Source organism: Colletotrichum lupini, chromosome 5 (assembly GCF_023278565.1).
Source record: "Colletotrichum lupini chromosome 5, complete sequence".
In the NCBI taxonomy this organism is placed as follows: Eukaryota; Fungi; Ascomycota; class Sordariomycetes; order Glomerellales; family Glomerellaceae; genus Colletotrichum; species Colletotrichum lupini.
Genome location: NC_064678.1, coordinates 1483422 through 1503372, shown reverse-complemented (window position 1 = coordinate 1503372; position 19951 = coordinate 1483422). Strand labels below are relative to the sequence as shown.

Here is a 19951-nt window from a genome sequence, read left to right as displayed (position 1 = left end):
ACGCTTAATACGTTAACGGCGGGTATTACGAAGATTAGTTTTAGCCTAAGTAAGGAAATCGTCGCCCTAGGTATAGTAAAAGTAGAGACGTACTTCGGAACGATAACTTTTTATATTTTACCTATTAATACCCTATTTCTCTTATATTTAAAAGATATAGATTAACTAGGTATTATATTCGATAATACGAGGAATAGAATCTCTAGTAGTAAGTACTTCGAGATAGTTAAACGACAATAGGGGTATACGTTTATAAAGCTTACTAACGATACGAAGTCGATTAATTACCTAACGGAAAGTAAGCTTAAAAGATTATACTAAAGATTCGGGTACCCGTCGGTTACGAGGCTATATAATCTCTTAAAGTAATTAGGTAATAATAATATCGAAATAGGGGCGCTAAAGTAGTTAACGAAAGTATATTACTAATACTAAATAAATGCGCAGAGCTTATATAAATTTAAGTTTAAATTACGTAATAAGCTTAACTTTAACTAGGAAATAGTCGTCGATATTTTCTATTTAAATAGTCGGCTAGTATTATATATAATCGACGTATTTATATCTTTTTAAGTAGGGTAATTCCTCCGGGATTTATAAGTAAAGATAGTATGGGCAGCCCTATAAAAAAGCTAGATCGATATATACTAGGGACCGCTAGACGGTATTAGAACCGACGCTAATACTAGCTTTAAGTTAGTAGAATTTAGGGATAATACGACGGCCTATAGTATATAGCTAAAAGTCGTACCCGTTAAAGCGTACTATAGTATTAGAAAAGTAAAGAGGGCATACTAGTAATTAAAAAGGGCGTTTAGAATTATTAAAAAGGAAAATCCGGATTTTATTAACGACGAATACCTCTAAATAGTACTTAAATACTATAACGATACTATAGGGCCTAACGGACTTATATTAACGCTATTAGTATTTAGAGTATATTTAAGAACGACCTTAGCCTCGCTACCGTTACTAAGTATAAGCTAACGAGCCTAAGTAGTTAAAAAAATAATACGGGTACTGGGCGAGGTAAGTATAAGAAAATAAGTTAACGAGGTAATTATTATGCGTAATAGGCCCGATATAGGGGATAATTTAAATATATTACTAAATTCGGATATATAAGTATAGCGCGAAATTACTTAATAATAGGCTAGGCTATATAAGTTAATTTCTATCGACGAGCGCTCTTATATAGTCGCGAGAGATCGCGACTAGCTACTTAAAGTATTAATTATAATAATTAGACCGTACTATATAGATCTTAACGAGGTAATTTCTAACTTATAAAAAGAAGAAGAGCTAGGGGAAACTATATAACCCGCGGCAGAGGTATAAGAAATTATCCTTAATAAAATCGTTATAATAGTACTAATAGACGACGAGGAAGAGGAAATTACTAAAAGGGTACTAATATTACTAGCGAGACGTCGCAAAAGACTACGACGGCAAGCCCTAACGCGGTAATTTATTATTAACGACGAGGTAATTAACACTTTTTATATAGTAAAAGAAAAAGCCGATTTCGAGCTAATAGTTAAATTACGTAAAGAAGGCGTAATTATAACTACTAAAAAGCCGTATAAGGGATTAGATCTTATTAAAATAGATACTCTTTACGATCGAGGGGTCTATCGATTTATCTTATATAACTTAGAAAAATATATAAACCTCTATATATTTAAATTACGAATAGTTCGTAAGATTAAAGGGAAAGGAATACCCTAGCTATACGAGAAGTCTAAATACGTAATTTAGGGGTACAGCGACGTTAAAAAGGCGACGCTACTTATATAATTACCTACTATATAACGCTATAGCTAACGATTAATAATAGTACTAATAGTATCGCTACGGAAGAAGGGATACGAGATTTAGAGCCGTGATATTACCTAGGCCTATACCTAATTAGCCACAGGGCTTATAAGGAAAATCCTGGCCTATTTACTAAAAAAAATAGCTAGTAAGTACTTAGAAAGTACGATTATTAAAGTGTTTAAGCTACTATATAGGCTCGTAGAATCGGGCACCTAATAGTAGGCTACTTACTACGATTTTTATATTAATTAACTATTAATAATTACTTTTACGTACGACCCGTGCTTACTAGTTGCGGAGTACGAAGGTAACTAATTTAGGATCGTCGGAATATAGACTGACGATATATTAGGCCTATTTAATATTAACTTTATAAAAAAAGAGAATAAGGAGCTCTAGAAAGCGGGCTTCGTAATAAAGCTAAAAGAGGTTTTTATAATAAATACCCCCCTAGTATTTAATAGCGGGATTTTTATAATTAAAGGGGAAACCGTCGTTTTTTAATAAAAGGGGTAGGGCGAGAAGATTAACCTCGTTAATCTAAATATAACTAACGTTAAAAAGTAATATAAAGCTAAGCTCGTGCGAGGGGTATATATTATGAATATTTATTAGCTCGAGGTAACTTTTAACTGCGCTAGGGTAGTATAGGCTATAGATTTAACTAAATAAAACGTCGAAGTACTTAATAAGCGGCTTAAGTAGTAATAGACGAATCTCGATTAAGGTCTTATTTATTACCTAATCGACCTCGCGATTAGTAAGCTCTACGTCTTTATTAATAAGTTATTTACGAATAATAACGACCTTACTTCGTAATTAGGGTATATTATTATCTTAGTTAATAAGAGTATAGGCGAGAGCGAATTTACTATATATAGTAATATAATCTACTACTCGTTAACTAAAAGTAAATAGGTAATAAGAAGTATACTAGCGTTAGAGGTCTATAATATAATTAACGGCGTTAACCTCTCTTATATAATTTTAATAACCCTAAGGAAGATTACCGATCGAATTAGCCTTTTACCTATTCTAATAGTTATTTATATAAATTCCTACTCGCTATATAAGTACCTTATTAAATTAGGAACGACGAAGGAAAAGAGGCTTATAATCGATATTATAGCCCTTAGGTAATTATATAAAAGGCGTAAGATACTCGAGATTTATTAAATTAATAATAAAAATAACCTCGTAAACGCTTTTATAAAAGTAGTACCAAATAAGGGATTAGAGTAATTCGTAGGTAGTAAAAAAGTTATTATACGAATAGAGGGATAAGTTATATAAAAAGAGTAAAAAAAAGAGGGAAAAGGAGACGACTTAGTAAACGGGCCTAAGGTCGAATTATATTTCTAACCGTAGTAGTTAAATCGATAAAAAAAAGAGAAAGTTAGTATCGGATTAGAAGTCTAATTTAACCGTAGTATATAGCCGACTGCGTAGGGGCTAATTAGGGGCCCTATTTACGATTATCGTAGCTAGCCTAACCTACGGTTAGAACCTCCTTTTTATACCTACTACGCAGATATTTATATAGTTCAATTAATCTCTTCGTCAACTACGGTTCGAACCAACTACCCTATAATAGGGATACCAACAGCCCCAGACTGAAGAAAGCTTTCGACCATTGAAAACATATCGTTCAAGAGCTCCACACTCTCTCTGTCCCTGACTTTCCAAACAGGAGTTCGAGACTCGTCAGCGCAAAATGCGCTCAGAAAACTTGCGACACGGTACAAGAAGGCCTCCCAAACAGATACAAAGCATCTTTCGCCCTTCAGAGACGATTTTAGACCACAAGCCGTGACAAGCTCATTCGGATGCCAGCCCTCTTGAAGCAAGAAATCTACCAAGGCTGGAACAAACGAGTACGCGGCCGTGATCAGAAGGTTGACATTAGATGTATCAACAATTGTCGGATTGTCCATACTCGCCACAGTTGTCTTGACGTACTGAGCCATGCCATAAGTCGCAGCGAAGTGCAGAAACGAAAAGGGTTCCCATACTGTTGGACCCATTTTCTCTTGTTGCTTAGACTTGGGAATCAGAATATTTTGTGATAAGAAAGGTGGGGAGTGTTGTTGATTACCGCAGACAACAACAGCCAATTCCTGAACCAGTACAGTAAAAAAGTCTAGACGCTGAATTGGAGAGAATCGAAAAGAGTCAAAAAAGTCTAACATCTTGAAGTAACAACCAGGGTAAGCATGTTCCGACAAATGGAGATGCGGTTCAGGACAATGTCTAATCTCTGCTATCAGAAGCTCAGCCTTTACTGCTGCCTCTTGCTCGGCTGTTATGAGCGGCCGTTGGACTAGGCTTGGCAACCATTCTTCCGCAAGAAAGTCTCTGACGGTCCGATGGAAAAAGCAAAAGTAGGTTTGGTAGTAGGACCCACAGCCGTGTTTGGTACTTGTGAGGTATGCCAATTGTTCACTTGCCTCCATCTCAACCAAGCCCCTTGTCAAGGTGTGCAACTGGCTTCGTGCCTTCCTGTGCTCTGTTTCAATCCGAGTCTCGGTGTACTTGTCATGATTTGAGCGCCTGGGTAGACCCATTAGCGATCGCAAAGTACGAGATTCGTCCAGCCACGAGAGCGCGAGGGCGTTGAGACGGATTCTGGGCTCGCTTGCCAACAGCTGCAAGAGAATCGTCGACCGCAATCTCACAGATGGAGATGGATCAATGCTGTCAAGCATCTGATGAAAAAGTTGATTGAGACTTTTGGGACACTCTTCCAGCCTCTTTTGGATAGAAAACTCGTCTTCGTGTTCTAGAGCCGCATTCAACAAAGCCCTGACGACGAGGCTTGCCCAGAGAAACACACCGTCGGCGCGTTCCACAATTTTGTGAATCATACCCAGACATACCGCTTGAACTTTTTTGAAAGTAGGCTCGCTCAGATACTTTTCAATTTGATCCTCGGCAAAGGCGTGTATGTCGGCTTTGGTCAACTTATGAAGCTCAAAGAATGTCTTGCTGGCGCCAAAGATGTCGAGGGTAACGGTCGATGGCCGGGCTGAGCATATTATCTTGACATTATCTTTCCGTGACCATTTTCTTAGCATCTCTGCAAGATGTTTTTGATCAAGAGGATCTCCCTCATATTCGTCTAGCCCATCAATGAAGTAACAGAAGAGATAGCTAGCGGCGTTCTCTAATGACTGCAAACGACTGAAGGCCGCCTCTAACTCTGAGAGTGATATGGCTGCTGAAAGAGGGGAGAAGCATATCCCAGTAAGAGTTGGAATGACCGTTTCAAGTAGTTCAGGGCACTGCCTTAAAGTATGAAAGAGAACAGCGCGGTAGAATCCCTCAAGAGACTTCTGAAGAGGATCGCCAGAGCTCCAGAAGAATGTGTTGACGATCACAAGCTTTCGTTTGCTGGCGCAATCCACCAGCGTTTCTCTTACGCTGGAGTGATGGCTAAGGAATTTCATGAGCGTTGACTTTCCACTGCCCGCTTTCCCGCAGACGAAGAAAACCTCTCCTTCATCTGCCAAGAAGGAATGAAGGCTCTGAGACATAGCCTCCCGATTTTGAGTCTCTTCAAGTAGCTGCTTCTCCAAAGCTATGCGATGGTGATCTACTAGCTCTTCTTCTTCTGATTTGGGCGAGGAAGAAAAGGAAGATCGTCGAGACTCTCTCGGAGAATTTGAGCCGTTTTTGTCGATTGATTCTGAAGTGGTGGATGGCGGGAAACCATCGACTATCCAAGCAAAAGTGTTTGATACAGCATCGGAGACGCTGTTCTCTCTTTGAAATATCGCGTCGAAGTACAAACTGTCAAGTGTCTTATTTTCTGCCTCGAGAGTGCTGGCACACGATTTGAAGTCATGGAGAAGTCTTGCGAGATCTCTGAGATCATTGCCCACAATCGCATGGTACTGAATGTTGTGTGTAGATGGTTCGTTGGCTGTATGTGTCTTGTGGGAGGCTTTTCCGAAAAATTCGTCTTGGTCAAGTTCGTTGACAGGAGGCGAGAGTGTCTTTATGAAGTCACGGTCGTTTGAAACTTGCTGATCCCAAAACGGTCTCGAGCTAGCAGTTCTCATCCGCTCTAGTACTTCGGAGAGTTGATTGTGTAGTGCATCCAACTTTGCAGCGTGCTCGTTTTCAAGTCGACTGCTATCGTCTCGTATTCGCTCGAGTTGAGCCTTGATGGGCGATTGGTCTCGGCTGCAAAATGGTCAGTCATGCATCTTTCTAGCTGGGTTCCTGAGCTAACTCACTAAATATTGAGTGTCAAGTGAAGAATAATCTGTTGACGGTACTGATCCAGTCTTTTCTCAATCGAAGCGACCTCTTTCTGTTTGCGCGCACCGGCAATCGCGGCCTTGAAACTCTGGAACAACCTTTTCTCGCGCCTCTCTAGCCCTGCAAGAAGCTTCAAGAGATCGTCTGACAAGGTTCGGCACTGCTCTGACAACTTTGCCAACTCCGCATCATGTCCTCTGGAGACTGGACTCAACTCGGCTGCAGCTTTTTCGAGGTCGATGATGACATTGCCTACGTGTATGTTTTCGGCTGTGGCACCCGTCGCGGATTCGTAAATTTCGTAAGTTCTTTTGGCTACCTTGTAACAAATGTCGATGAAAGTCAGGATACTTGAAGCTAGGCCAGCAGCCTCCATGATTAAGTCGCCCCGTTGAGGGTTTCTGCACCAAGACTAAGGAGGGGTTCCGGGAATGGAGATGTCTGGGTGAACTTGGCAAATATTGAGGAGGTTGAACAATCAGGCTGCAGTACTGAGCCTGTGTTCTTATGCAGCTTGCGGCGTTGGCCAATACATCTGCCCCTCAGGTAGCTCGAAGCGACCCTATCAGAGAAATTCTACTATCCTGAACCAATAGCTGCTACCGTACTTTTATTTTGAGTGGTCGTACGTTTCGACCTCGAGGCGCGGATGCCTTTGAAAGCTTTCTTAATGCCAAAAATGTTCTCATACCATTGATGGAATAACCACCACCGCAATTGCCGCTTCCATCACCGGCTCCATCTCTACTGTCTCCTCTGGCGAGCTTAACGCACCAACGGTCCTTCTGCCAAAACCATATGTCCCAGTATCTCGGTGTGTATATGGTGATGAATGCCGTGATACGTCGAGGTGACCGTGATTCAGGGATTGAGGGCGTCGGGGAGGCATATTGCCCTGGTGCGGCATGCATCTTACGGGGGTTCTCAGAAGCGTGGCACTTTCACTCCTCGGGGCCAAAATCGAGGTGCCATCGAAGACCTCAAATTTCTGTGTGATACAAATTTGGGAAGAGCAGCAAATTATCGATCGTCATTGCAGATTTCGTCGCAACATATCGTGCTGTTCCAATGCGTGGTGTTTTCAAGTTTGCTTTCGTACGCAAGAGCCCGGTCCCCAAGATGAAATTGGCTTATAAAATGTGACACCATTGCTAATGCTTCGTCACATGCGACTTGACACGGAAATACATTATAGCATGTCGAGGTCGTGTAATCGCAAGTCATCTCTGGAGCCCCCGGATACCTCGCTCGGTAAACGTCACGAAAAGCAAGTGAATATTAGTGGAAATTGAGTGATTCTAGGCTTTCTATAGCAATACAGAGAAGGCTCAAATATCACCTGCCTTTTCCGGCAAGCAATACTCAGACTTTGTTGGGCCGCCGTCCGTCTCCTCCGCCTTTTTCAATACTTCGGCATCTGCCCTCTCGCGCTTGGCGCGACGTTGATCTTTGACTTGGCTCCTCATGCCCTCCACCTTCTTTTCAAGTCTTTTCAGCATCTTATCGCTCGTTGTCCAGTCTTTCTTCCACTCTCCAATCTTGAGATAGAGTGCATAGAAGCCGAAAGTGACAAGAATCCATGTTTCTGACAGCTTGTATGCAGACCAGAAAATTGTGCGCGGGTAAGTCCAAAAGGCGAACACAATGGAGATAAAAATTACACTTGCGGATATTGGGACTAGAGATGTTTGTCAGTGCACTGCGAGAAGTTGACAGCAATGGCTGGGATTTCGATTGCTTACACATCCAACTCGCCTGGTCTCCAAAAGACATGTTGGTGTCGCCAATGTCTCTATTGTTCATGCCGAACACACTCGACATGAACGATAGCGGTAGCTTCGCATCAATGTTAGCTTCCAAAATCTCAATGCAGAAAGGGGAAATGGCGAAATGAGAGGGCAATGAACGAAAGCAAGAAGCTTAACGTACAAATATGATGGTAACAATCGTAAAGATCATGACGGATCTTCCTTGGCGAACGCTTTCGTCTGCTTGCCTGACTGACTGCCATGCCTGTAGAATGCTAGCCTGCTGCTGTTTCAGGTCAAGAAGGTCTTTGATCTGGATATTCTCGGTTAGCGTGTGTGTAAACCTAGATATTGAAAGAAGAACCCACGCCTTGCGATGTAGTCTCAGCGCTTTTGCGCAGGCTTTCGAGCTCGTTCATTCGGTCGTCCACATCTGATATGAGATCGTATGCTTGTTTGCGGAACCAAGTAAACTCATCCTTCTCGCGTTCCTCTTGTTTCCTAGCCTCTTCCGTAGACCTGATGTCTTCGCCGCTTCGCGACATTGACCGGGAACGAAAGTAGTCCCGATTGCCATCCGGGCTGAGTGTCTCGTCCCGCCATTTACCACTCGGGTCGTAGATATTTTCAACGTGCTTCACGAACCGCTTGATGACTTCCCTTTGTTTCCCATTGACATGTATCATGATGTCTAGTTCATCGATAATGTCTTTTATTTCTCGCTGCAGCTTGCCCTCAGGGTTGATGTTGAGAAGCGGAACGTGGAGATGGGATGTGTCCTCAAAGGCTGACTTGGAGTGGTAAACCTTGGAGGCTTGCTCAGTCCAGTGCCATAAATGCTGGAAAGAGACTGTTTGTTTGTTTTGCTATGTACTAGTTAGTTCTAGTTGACGTGGTTGCAGCCAGTAAGTAAGCCTACCAGAGTGCCGATGGACTCTGCGAATATGTCCATGACCTGCGGGTGTCGATCCTAAGCAATTTTTAGCGGACTCGGCAAGAAGCACAAGAGGTCATTGCAGTACTCACTGGTGTTTTTGTTCTGTCGAAGAACGTGTTCGAGCACTCATCGAGAATGATGAGTGCCACATCAAAGACAGATCGAATCTGGTTCTTGCGAGCGTGCTTGATACGGGTGCGTATCGACTTGTGTACCCCCGAGGGATCTGACTTGTTTGCGCCATATCTTTTCGGGAAACTGGTGATGATCGTCCGCTTGTCCAAGATCCACATCCACAGCTGGTCGACCATGACAATCCTGGACACCTTGCGTATCTCGTCCTTACAGTGATCGCAACCGTCCTCGTCGGTCTTCGTCCAGTGACCATCCCATTTGTAACGCCCAAAGTTGCTTTCAGATGAGTCCGTAACATCAAAGTCGGGGTTCTTCTCAGTGTTTGAGGGAGCAGCGAAGCGCCTAAACGGTTTCTTGTCTTTACAAGACTGTGCAGAATCTTCACGGCGTTCTCGAAATCTATGGATGTTCCTCTCATCCATGGTTGTACCGCGATAAACAACCTGGTCTCTGTCTCTCGCTTTTGTTGTCTTCAGAGTCCAGTAGTAAGACTGGTCGAGGGTGCGCCGGGGATGTAGAGGTGGATCGTGGTGAAGGTACTTCTCAACCAGGCACTGATCTCTATACATGGACATTGCCTCATACAGTCTAGCGGAGTCCAAAAGAAACTGACCTAGCTTGTTCTCAATCTGCAACCTCCCATGGTCGGAGCACTTCAGCTTGGGAACAGACCATAGGTTGTGGCCATCACTGCCGTATTCATGTTCAACAAGGCCGCCCGTTGCTAATCCACTAGCAACGTCGACCATCTCGTGCTTGCCGTTAGGTTTTCCGCGTGCATTCTTCTCCCAAGCTTTGAGGATGCTTCTCTTATGTATTGGAGAAACCTTATCGTGGTGCCTGATACGGCAAAGATCGGGCTCGAGCAAGTTGCGTACTTGCTTGTCGTTGGCAGTGGTTGGCTTGTAAGTACGTTCCCTTACTCTCTGTTCCCGGGCTTTATTGCGCTGCCTCTCATGTTCTTCTCGATTTCTCTCTGACTCCTTGTCAATTATTTTAGCCATCTTGTCACGCTTACGATCTTCCTCCCAGTGTAAGTAGGGCATCTATCAGATTGTGACGTCGATTAGTTCAGCACTTCAGAAAACAGATGCTTCATTGAACATTTCTCGACTTCACAAGCACGCAACTCACAAATAGCACAAGATTATCAGGGTTGTCTTCCACCTCCCAGATCCCTGTTTCAAACCATCAGTATAAGTCTAAAATCTTTTTAACGAGATGAGACAATCTTAAATCGCGAAATCAAGTGGCTTACTCGACGAGATACGCTCGCATATAGCACGCATATGTCTAGCATGTACCAACGTGCGCCTGCCACCATGCTGTTGACCTCTCCAATATTCAGGACGTAAGATCATACGGCTGTGCGTTTTCAACGGGTTTCGGTAAATTCCGTCGGACAGTGGACACTCCTCGTTGAAGTAACGTGCGATGGCTTCCTGCAACGGGATGAGCCCAGTGAGCTAATTAAATGGGGAGCTTAGATCGCGAAATACCTCAAGCCACTATCAAATCAGATTAGAATGGAACTTTCGTTTGAACGCGATGATTTCTCTCACCTGCATGTTGTTATGCGGTATATGGAAGTACCGCACTCTTCCATCCTTGTTTGGTCGATCTCGAGATAGGATTACGTCCTGAGGCTCTGGCCTTTCCGGTGCTGAGTCGAGAAGGTTTTGCAACGTCAGTCTCTGATCAGGAAACTTCCCTTTGAAACGGTAATCGGTGAGGTTCTCGGTAAACGGCTCCAGATATCTCTCCTGTTCTGTGTAAGGCTCGAGATAGGAGGCGGATTGCAGTGTCCCAGAGCGCAAGCGACTGGGCCCGGTCGGACGTTCCTTTGGCTTGTGGTCTGTAGCTTCGAATTGAACTGTAGTTTCACTCGGCGCTCTAGCTGCCCGAGGCCGAGGAGCTCGCCGAGGAGAAGGAGGAAGAGATGGGAGCTGTAAGGGAGGGGTGAAATTGACCGACGTTGGGGAGATGTTGATTGGCGTGTGCGAGTCGAGCTTTTTGAGTGACTCTCCAGGTTTTAAAATCTTCCACTGGATGAGGTACCCGTTCATATCTCGTTCCAGCTCGTACGAGGGTGTGTCTTCATCTTCTTCAAAGGCATAATCGACATCGGTATGACCGTCCCGGATGATCTTGCGAGCCTCTTCCCTCTCAGGTGCCAATCTGAGCTGGCCATTGCTTAATAAACTCGGACTATTTGTGACATGCTCGTCCTCAACATCGCTACTCTGTGCCGATGATGCTTTGTATCGTTTCCAGTCTTGGATGATCTCGATACCCTTCTTGTAACTGTCGGAATTCTTCCATTCCTCGTGACTGTGAGATACAAGATGAACCAGGTCGCACTGAGGGTGTTGATTCGCCGGGTCCTCTACGTCCTTGTTTGGAGGTTCATCTTTGCATTGGGGACATCTCACCTCCGAGAGTGCTTTCCGAAGGATGTCCGTTCGCTTGTATTGCGCTTCAATGCTCACAGCGAGACTCTTGATTCTAGCTTCAACCTTTTCTTTCGCAGTCTTTAGCCGTTCGTCCTCACTGATGGTAGGCTTTCGTTGCTGCAGCCTCTCAGCCTCGATTTGAATCTCGTGATCCCAGAGATCCGAGTTTTTCTCTCGGCTCAGATAGTTGACTCGATCAGCGATCTCGATGCAACCAAAATAGTGAGCAGCGTGGTCTCGAATGGTTCCGTGGCTCCCTTCAGCTGGACCATGAGGCTCTGCTGATAGGCATGTTGGAGAGCTGCCATGATCTCCCATGGTAGCTCTTCAAGGTAGTGAAAGACAAGTTGTAGAACGGATCGAGACAAAAGACAAGGTTTTCTTGGGATGAAGGTGGTTTATGGTAGCCAAGCAGCCAATTTTTCGATGACCCCCCGCTTCCTGGCCAAGGCAAGCACTGTGGTTTAAAGGGCTCAACGAAGATGGGGGCCAAAACGAGGCTCGCGCCTACGTCGCAGCCATTTCAATTACTTATCTACATTGGTCAATGGGGTGGTCAGATCGAGCACATGGAGGTCGGTCGCCTGCAGCATGGACCAATCAAGGAGCTGTTCACCTACTCAGCTTCCAACGAATCAGTCGAGGGAGCGTATCGGTGGCTGCATATTGATGATGACCGGCGTTGGAACAAGGCAAGGGGGTCACTTTTGAGCCCAGTAGAACGTAAGTAACAAAAGTAATGGCACGACACGTAAAAGGTAAGCGATCGAGTAAAAGCATCCCGATGAATCGTTGCCAGAATTCATCAATAAGTACATTAGTCCTTGACGATGCAAGTGTCGACTACAACGGACCCAGGTTTGTCCAAGTAGACTTAACAAGAGGGAAAGAAAAAAATGGGACTCTGCCTTGCATGCACTCAGAAAATTCCTCTGAGCGACTTATCTGTCTGCATATGTGGTGCAGGCGCGCAGGGGATTGTAGTTGAGAAGCAATATTCCCGGTCAAGGCGCTGCGACACGAGGTCAGCCGCAGCGGCAATGGCCCAAGATGGACTTATGTCCGTAGGCGAAATGCAGGTCATAGATCAAGAACCTACAGATCCCAACGAATTACTTTTGTTTCGTTCAGCTGCAGCCTGATCGCACAGGATCATCTCGGGGCCACAGAATACACTGATTAACAGTTTTTAACAGCATTAAGTAGATGCTCAAATAGTGTGCGTATTCGATATGTAATCGTATGAATTTTATTCGTGCCCATTGAGTTTAAAGGGGCGGAGGCGCAGACGTCACCGGTTCCACAGGAATCGAGATACGTTTATCATAGTAAGCGCACTGCTGTCCTTAGCTACGAAACTATCATTTCCTAAGGTTGCATGTTGCTGGATCAGAAGAAATAGTACTGGAAGAACATCAGAGGACTGGCCTGAGTCTTTTGCTTGTATTGAAAGTCGTAGCCTGCTATCTGGCTATTGTTACCGTATCTGAATGTTCGTTGAGGCGAAGACCACATCATCATCGGACATCTTCCCAAGATTTCAAAGAGAAAGTAGCAACATCCCGGCACTTAAATAGAGCTAGCCATAACAGAGTTCATGCGCATCTGATCTGTGTTACCTGCGGCTTCACGTTCGTCTGTCGAAGCAGCTTGAAATTCCGCAACAACATGCGAATCAGTGAAACTTCCTCTGAGTCTCTCCAGATCATCGAATGAAACAGGTTCGAAGTAACATTGACTCAAAGTCGCGGTATCCTAATTTGACACCTGGTCGTGCTAGGTGTGTCAAACCTACAAAGCAACCTTTAAACAATCTGTCGTTGAAATCAATTTGCCAACATCGAGATGGAAAGTGGGCGACAAGGTCATCAACGCTACCAACTCGTCTTGGAAACCTGACCAAACTCAAGCTGCCTTTGATATCAAAGTTGGTCTGGGTGGAAAGAACATTGATGGAGTTTTGCAGTAATATGCTGTCTTTGCTGATGATGCACTGGCTCCTCTGCCCTCTCACCTGTCCTTTGAGGAAGCTGCAGCTCTCAGCGGTCCATATGTATGCGCTTGAAAGGCGCTTTTCGGAGGCCCTCAACAACTGAAAATGAGAGACACTGTGGTGATTCAGGGTACTGGTGGTGTGAGTGTTGCTGGGATACAGGTAAGTTGTGCTATACAACATAGTAACATACTTTTGACTTGGTCTTACGATCATTAGATCGCCGTCGCTGCCGGGGCTGATGTCATCGCCTTCTCAACCTCAGAGGAGAAACTCGAACTTCTTCGGAAACTTGGTGCTAAGCATGTCATCAACTACAAGAACAATCCCAACTCAAGTCGAGAGGTTCTCGACTTGACCGGTGGTCGTGGTGCTGACCAAGTCCTTGACTTTGTCGGTGCTTCGACCATTGCTGAGTTGTTACGTGCACTGCGACAGGATGGCCTGGTATCAGCTATTGGCTTCATGTCTGCCTCTGAGAAACACGATCTAATTCCGGAACTTATTTTTGGTGCCAAGACGAGTAAGAAAATCTCCAACATCCAGCTTCTGTATCTAACATTCTATCTTAGTCCGAGGCTTGATGTACGGCAGCCTGGGCATGCTACAGGATCTCAGTGCCTTTGTTGAGACACACAAGATCAAACCAATCATTGCGGAAGTTTTTGAGTGGAATGATGCTAAGCTGGCTTATAAAGCCATGCTTGCTCAAGAATTCGTTGGGAAGATTGTGGTCAAGGTCGAGTGATAGCATTCATAATATACGATAGCCCACATTTAGTTGCTTGGGTCTCTATTTCGTATTCTCTTACAAGGCCGACAGAAGACACCAGGAGATGTCAAGCCGAGAGCACATCAAGGAAGTTGATGCCGAAGGCAAATTGACCGAATTCAAGAGTGTCAATGAATATCGAGGTGTCCGGAGTTATTAACCTCCCACGAGCCCTTCCACATTCAGCTAGTGCTTAGGCCAGCCACCGCACAAAGGCAATGCCTGGAATGAGCTCAGTGTCAGCCCACGGAACAAGAATGCCGGCAGGATCTCGATAGCGGCCAAATGACGTCGTAGATTCACAACGTCTTTGCATCTGTTCCTTACACAGATCTTGAACACCATCACCCATTATCTTTTTAAAGGCCTTGGCAACCCCAGTCTTGGCATCGGTTATTATAGGAGTCGTAGTCGGTTTCTCAGCAATCGTCTTATGATGGCACCTATAAACATCTTGATCGTAGGCTGCAGTATTGCTGGGCCAACACTAGCTACATTCTTGCTGATGTCGCCGGCGCCTGCGTCTGAGAAGCCGCGCATCACCATCTTGGAGAGAGCGCCTGTCTTTCGCCCTCAAGGCCAGAACATCGACGTTCGAGGCGCTGGAGTGACCATCATCCGCAAGCTTGGACTCGAAGCAGCTATCCGGGCAGCTACCACTGGCGAAGAAGGAGTGCAGTTGGTCGACAAGGAGAATCGAGTATGGGCAGCTTTTGGAGCGGATAAGAGCGGAAAGACGCAAACACCGACAAGTGATATCGAGATCTTGAGAGGACGGTTGGCACAGTTGCTACTCGAACAGAGCCAGAAAGTCAATGACGAAATTCAGGCTGATGGCGGCGCCGGAATCGAGTACATCTTTGGCGATTCTCTTGATGACCTAGAGCAGGATGGAGACAAGGTACACGTCCACTTTGCCAAGAGCGGCGAAAGACGGACCTTTGACCTGGTAGTTGGAGCAGATGGTGTGCAAAGTCGAACACGCATTCTGACTTGGGGTGAGGCTGGCGAGGAAGACAGGAGAAGAAGGCTCGGGATGTATGCGGGCTTCTTCAGTATGCCTCGTGGTCCGACTGACTCGGCATGGCGTCGCTGGTTTCATGCTCCTGGTCGACGTGGCATCATGATCCGTCCATCTGGTGTGGAAGATAGAACAACGGTCTTCATGGCCGTTGTGAATGAGAAAGATGAACGGCTACGGGCTGTTGCTGAGCGAAAAGGCGGAAGTACGGATGCTCAAAAAGCCATCCTTCGAGAGTACTTTGAGGGACTTGGCTGGGAAACTGATCGCGTCATCAAGGAGATGATCGCCACGGATGACTTCTATTACGATACTGTCTGTCAGATCAAAATGGACAAATGGAGCAAAGGAAGGGTTGTTCTCCTGGGTGATGCTGGGTATTGCGCTTCTCCTCTATCTGGGATGGGAACAACTTTGGCAATGAGCGGCGCGTACAATCTGGCAGGCGCGATTCTACAACATCCGAATAATCTCGAGACTGCCTTTGGCGACTATGAAGAGAAAATGCGTCCTACTGTTGCTCGCGCGCAAAAGCTGGCACCCGGCATGCCTCACTCGCTCCATCCCGAGACGGTCTGGGGAGTTTGGCTATTAAACACGATCATGTTTGTTCTCTACTGGTCAGGGCTGTTTTCCTTCGTCGCGAGATTCGCTGGACCACCGGCGAACAATGTCCCAGTCGAAGAATACGGGTTCAAGTCGCTGCCGATCTATAAAGACTACTAGAGCCGTCGGGAGATCGACATAAGTGTATGATAGATCCACCGCTCATTTCACAAAAGGCCCCACTACTCCAAAGATCAAATGCTTCAAAAAAAATAATCGAATGTAGGCTCAACATCAATCGGTCGACGATCAATCAATGCGTTTCCCCCACGGCAAAAAACTTTCTTGCGGTACCATGGCAAGTTTTTCTATGCTGATCTACTTGACGAGTTAACGAGTCAACTGCCCCGCGAATGGATTAACATGCGCTGAGTATCATGTTTCAACCGTTGACCGTGATGCCTTCTCACGAGGTCCAATTCTGGATTTTCTCAGTAAGGGTATGGCCGCCTACTCCCGATCGACCGCGAAATACAGCGCGCCAGGCAGCGAAAGCCTATGTAGCGGAGCTCTGACTAAAGAACTGAAGATTCTGAACTAGTTTGCTCGGACGAAAGCTTCAGAGTGGCTATTGACAGCGTATAAATAGACTTTGGACCCATTACTTACCACATTGGGGTATTGTATCCAGCCGACAGCCCGCGGACTTGGACGGGTCGCGCGGCCCCCGAAACGGCGCGCGAGAAAAGAAATAACGATAAAAAACGAAACATGTGCAAATGCTTCCTAGTTGGGTGAAGGCGCATTGTCAGCAGCTTTCTCATATTTCGGGACCCGACCTCGCCTCTGCCGACAACAAATTCAAGTTCTCACAATCTTTATTGTACACTCATCGGCTCCCGCGTCGTCCGCTTGCACACCGAGGACTCGCCTACGAGATCGACGAGTGGTAGCCCCCAAAGGACCCTTGCCACAGGCCTATCGCTTAGCGGAGGGAGAGATATGGACGACAGCCAGCTGGACGCCAGCGGCCATGAGGATGGGCCTGACGATGCGCCAGAAGAAGCGCCTGAGCCGTCTTCAGCGAATCCTCAGATTGCTATTCGCAGGGCTGTAAGTGACGCAGATGGCCTTTGAAGATTTATATTGAACTGACTGGAATAATTAGTGTGACGCTTGCCGTGCTCGTAAGGTGAGTTGGTTTGCTTGTTGAGGGCCATTTACACCATTTACTTGTCCCTGCCGCCCGGAGTTAGCGACGGCGAGGCTTCGCAACTATCTAATCTTGGCGCAATGGGGTTTTAAACGAAGCAGACACTGACCTAGATATAGATCCGCTGCAATAGAGAATCGCCTTGTTCATATTGCACGCACGCCAAGATCGAGTGTACACATGCCGACAACAAGCCCAAGGAAAAACGGACCAGAATTCTCATCACCCCACAATAGTAAGCATGCATAGCATCGAACACAGTATCCGCCCTTTAGCAGCCCATCACGATGTGCTATCCTTACGCTAGGCTAAAGCTTCAAATAGCTTGCCGTGCAGTCTTAACTAACATGTTCGACTTAGTGAGCGCAAAATTGATCAGATTGACCGTCGGCTCGAGACGGTCATCCGCCTCCTGCAGGACATGAAAGTCAATCCCTCTTCTAATAGTAATACAAGTCGAGCCGAGCTACTCAATTTCGCAATGGCTACAGCCGCCACGCCTCAAGTCGAAGGCCCACCATGCTCAGCTCAACGCGTCTCATCTACTTCAACACCTGCCACTACGGCAAGCCACACCCTACAATCAGACGAAGGCGAAGGCGGCATTGTTGAGGGCGACTCTTCTCTTGCGGCGCATTCTGTGTTTGCTACCGAGTTTTTGCAAAAGGTCGTGAGCACAGAGTCACTGCAGGACTCAAGTCTAGATCTTGGCGAGACTCTAGATGCATTATCACAAATCGTCAATGCGTTGAAGCAACCGGCCGCCGCGGGGGAGATGACATATCCTCACGCGAAGCCATTTACGCGGGTTCGTGCCCAAGGAATTGAGTTACCGCCTATAGAAAAAGCTGTGCACACTATTAGAATCGCAAAGAGTAAGCACTGTAGAAAAGACTTGTGAACGCTCGGTTTCTCCTGCTAACCAGACGATGTTGTCTTAGGTCAACGCCTCACGGGCATGGCCTGGATATACGATTTTCTGCCTTCCCGTCGGTTCCCGGATCTTTGCCTTAATGTCTACTTTTCAGACAACTACTCGGAATATGATTACATCACTGTGAACGGAGGCCTCTATTCGCTGTTCACGGACTACGCCGCGCAAGTATCAGTTGATGAACAGAAAGAGTACTTCGAATACGCCAAGTAAGTACAACTGATGGAAACTTCGTCTGAAAGTCGACACAGAACTGACTATTTGCAGGATTTGCCGCGTGAATCTGGAAACGTGTTTAGCAAATCTTCCACTCCATCTGCCGGCATCTTCTGATGTAATTGTCGCGCTTCTTTTCGGAGTAAGTCTCGTCTTCGACGTCATCGAGCGATTGATTGGGGCTAACTCCTTTGAAGACTTTCCATGCTGTTGAAATCTCAAAACCTACGCTCGCTTGGACACTGTCTTCCAAAGCATCAGAACTATGTCAAACGCTTGGATATCATCGAGCAGAGTCTCTTAAGAACACAAAGGACGATGGTAAGCCCACTGTTCATGGGATGCACTGGCATCAGTTCCTCTTCTGGAACGTCTATTACATCGACAAGAGTCTTTCGCTTCGCCTGGGCAGAGCATCGACAATTCCGGACTGGCACATCACCATGCCTCTACCATCATTGAAAGAGCCGGTTGCAAGTCCGATACTACCATATTTAGTGTTGTGGATTCGAACAGCGAAGTGTCAGGGTCAAATCTATGAGCTGCTTTACAGCCCCGACTCGATGATTCAACCGTATCACGTTCGCCAGACGCGGGTGCATGAACTAGTCTCCCTTCTCCACGACATCGATCAGAAGACGCAGGAAACCACTGTAAGTCCGAGGTAATTTTTGAATCCTGGATACCTTGACTTACGGAATGAAGGCCAATTATCAGGCATTTGCCCAAGACGGAGTAGAGGAGCACTTTGCAGAGTTCTACCTGTCTTCAGATTACGTTCTGCGGCTCTCACTTCTTACTCTAGTTTACCGGGCTGCCCCAAGAGTTGAAGGGTCGCCAACGACGTTCAGTCCTGAATGCATCAAGGCTGCACGAGCAGCACTGGAAAAGCACCAAGAATGCGTTGCCATCATGCGCAAGTCCCACGATGTTTACTTTGCAACCTACATTCACTGGTCAGTCAAACTAACACTCATATGATGTACCGCTTTCTAACACAAACTTTTCTACATCCAGGACTGTGCTTTTCGCACCATTCATCCCCTTCATCGTTCTCTTCTGTCAGGTAATTGAGACCCAAGACAAGGAAGACCTGGCACGACTGCATTCTTTCGTGGTGTTCTTGCAAGAGACATCAAAGATGTCCGACGCAGCGGCCAAGATGTGCCGCCTCTTCCAAGTCCTCTACAGCGTCGCGCTTCGTTTCGTTGAATTCCGCGCGTCAACGCCTCAGTCGCGACAGACGCAGGCCAGCGCCGAGATGGACGCTTACTTGGCAGCCTTGGGATTCCCACCAAAAGGGGTCGAAGGGGGTCAGCATCCGCAGCAGCAGCAACCCACCGCGTTTGCCCAGATGACAAGCACTGCGCCAGACGTGGTCCCAACGTCTGGAATCGCGGGCGTCGGAATCGATGCCATGGACGAGAGCTTGAGGCCCGGTAACCCAATGATGTGGATGACGAATGCCGCTCAACTGGAAGACTTCTTCTACACTAATACGGCGATGATGGACCTATTACAAGAGCCCGGATTCGAAGCAACTCAACAGCATTAGAAGCTCGAAACACGCCGGAAAGGTATAGCGAAGGCTGTCCGACATGACTCTGAGCGATACAACCTCAGGACTAGCCCCTACTCACTTGAGTACGAGAGAAGCGCCGAGAGAGCGCAGGGTCGAGGCTTAGAGAAGGGGGAGAGAAGGGCACAAAGTGATAGAAGGCAATGATTGAGCCCATTAGTCTGGTCGCATGTTGGGCCACACAAAACCTTTCGTGGAGAGGTCGTGTCACTTAGAGACCGTCCCGCTGTGAGGAGGCGGCCGTAGAAGCCAAGTCTGCACGTGATTCTCCCCTCAATTTTGAATATTTATTGCCTCACTTGTGACTAGCTCCAACATCAAGA

General features: G+C 46.2%; 6 protein-coding genes across 6 annotated transcripts; 4 read left to right on the top strand and 2 right to left on the bottom strand.

Annotated features, from left to right (window-relative positions):
• On the top strand, positions 1-165 carry CLUP02_09850 (uncharacterized protein; the record flags this gene model as incomplete). Its single annotated transcript, XM_049288828.1, has 1 exon — positions 1-165. A coding segment is annotated over one exon (165 nt), but the record flags the coding sequence as incomplete, so codon positions are not given.
• Positions 166-3398: 3233 nt separating this feature from the next.
• On the bottom strand, positions 3399-11672 carry CLUP02_09849 (uncharacterized protein; the record flags this gene model as incomplete). The annotated part of the gene is made up of 14 exons (XM_049288827.1): positions 3399-6003; positions 6057-6482; positions 6533-6657; positions 6711-6976; positions 7421-7759; positions 7824-7917; positions 8011-8142; positions 8198-8695; positions 8749-8799; positions 8856-9947; positions 10036-10079; positions 10160-10343; positions 10401-10409; positions 10464-11672. 14 exons carry the CDS (start codon positions 11670-11672, stop codon positions 3399-3401), a joined length of 7074 nt encoding a protein of 2357 aa, XP_049145971.1.
• Positions 11673-11966: 294 nt separating this feature from the next.
• Positions 11967-12134, bottom strand: CLUP02_09848 (uncharacterized protein; the record flags this gene model as incomplete). The annotated part of the gene is made up of 1 exon (XM_049288826.1): positions 11967-12134. One exon carries the CDS (start codon positions 12132-12134, stop codon positions 11967-11969), a length of 168 nt encoding a protein of 55 aa, XP_049145970.1.
• A 1318-nt stretch (positions 12135-13452) lies between these two features.
• Positions 13453-14095, top strand: CLUP02_09847 (menadione-induced gene-6; the record flags this gene model as incomplete). Its single annotated transcript, XM_049288825.1, has 3 exons — positions 13453-13509; positions 13567-13870; positions 13920-14095. The coding sequence occupies 3 exons, from the start codon at positions 13453-13455 to the stop codon at positions 14093-14095; spliced, it is 537 nt and encodes a 178-aa protein (XP_049145969.1).
• A 460-nt stretch (positions 14096-14555) lies between these two features.
• CLUP02_09846 (oxidoreductase) lies at positions 14556-15866 on the top strand (the record flags this gene model as incomplete). Its single annotated transcript, XM_049288824.1, has 1 exon — positions 14556-15866. One exon carries the CDS (start codon positions 14556-14558, stop codon positions 15864-15866), a length of 1311 nt encoding a protein of 436 aa, XP_049145968.1.
• Positions 15867-16144: 278 nt separating this feature from the next.
• CLUP02_09845 (fungal specific transcription factor) lies at positions 16145-19604 on the top strand (the record flags this gene model as incomplete). Its single annotated transcript, XM_049288823.1, has 11 exons — positions 16145-16180; positions 16385-16401; positions 16487-16799; positions 16855-16878; positions 17019-17134; positions 17260-17774; positions 17841-17892; positions 18101-18191; positions 18247-18702; positions 18755-19005; positions 19067-19604. The coding sequence occupies 11 exons, from the start codon at positions 16145-16147 to the stop codon at positions 19602-19604; spliced, it is 2409 nt and encodes an 802-aa protein (XP_049145967.1).
• Positions 19605-19951: the final 347 nt, after the last annotated feature.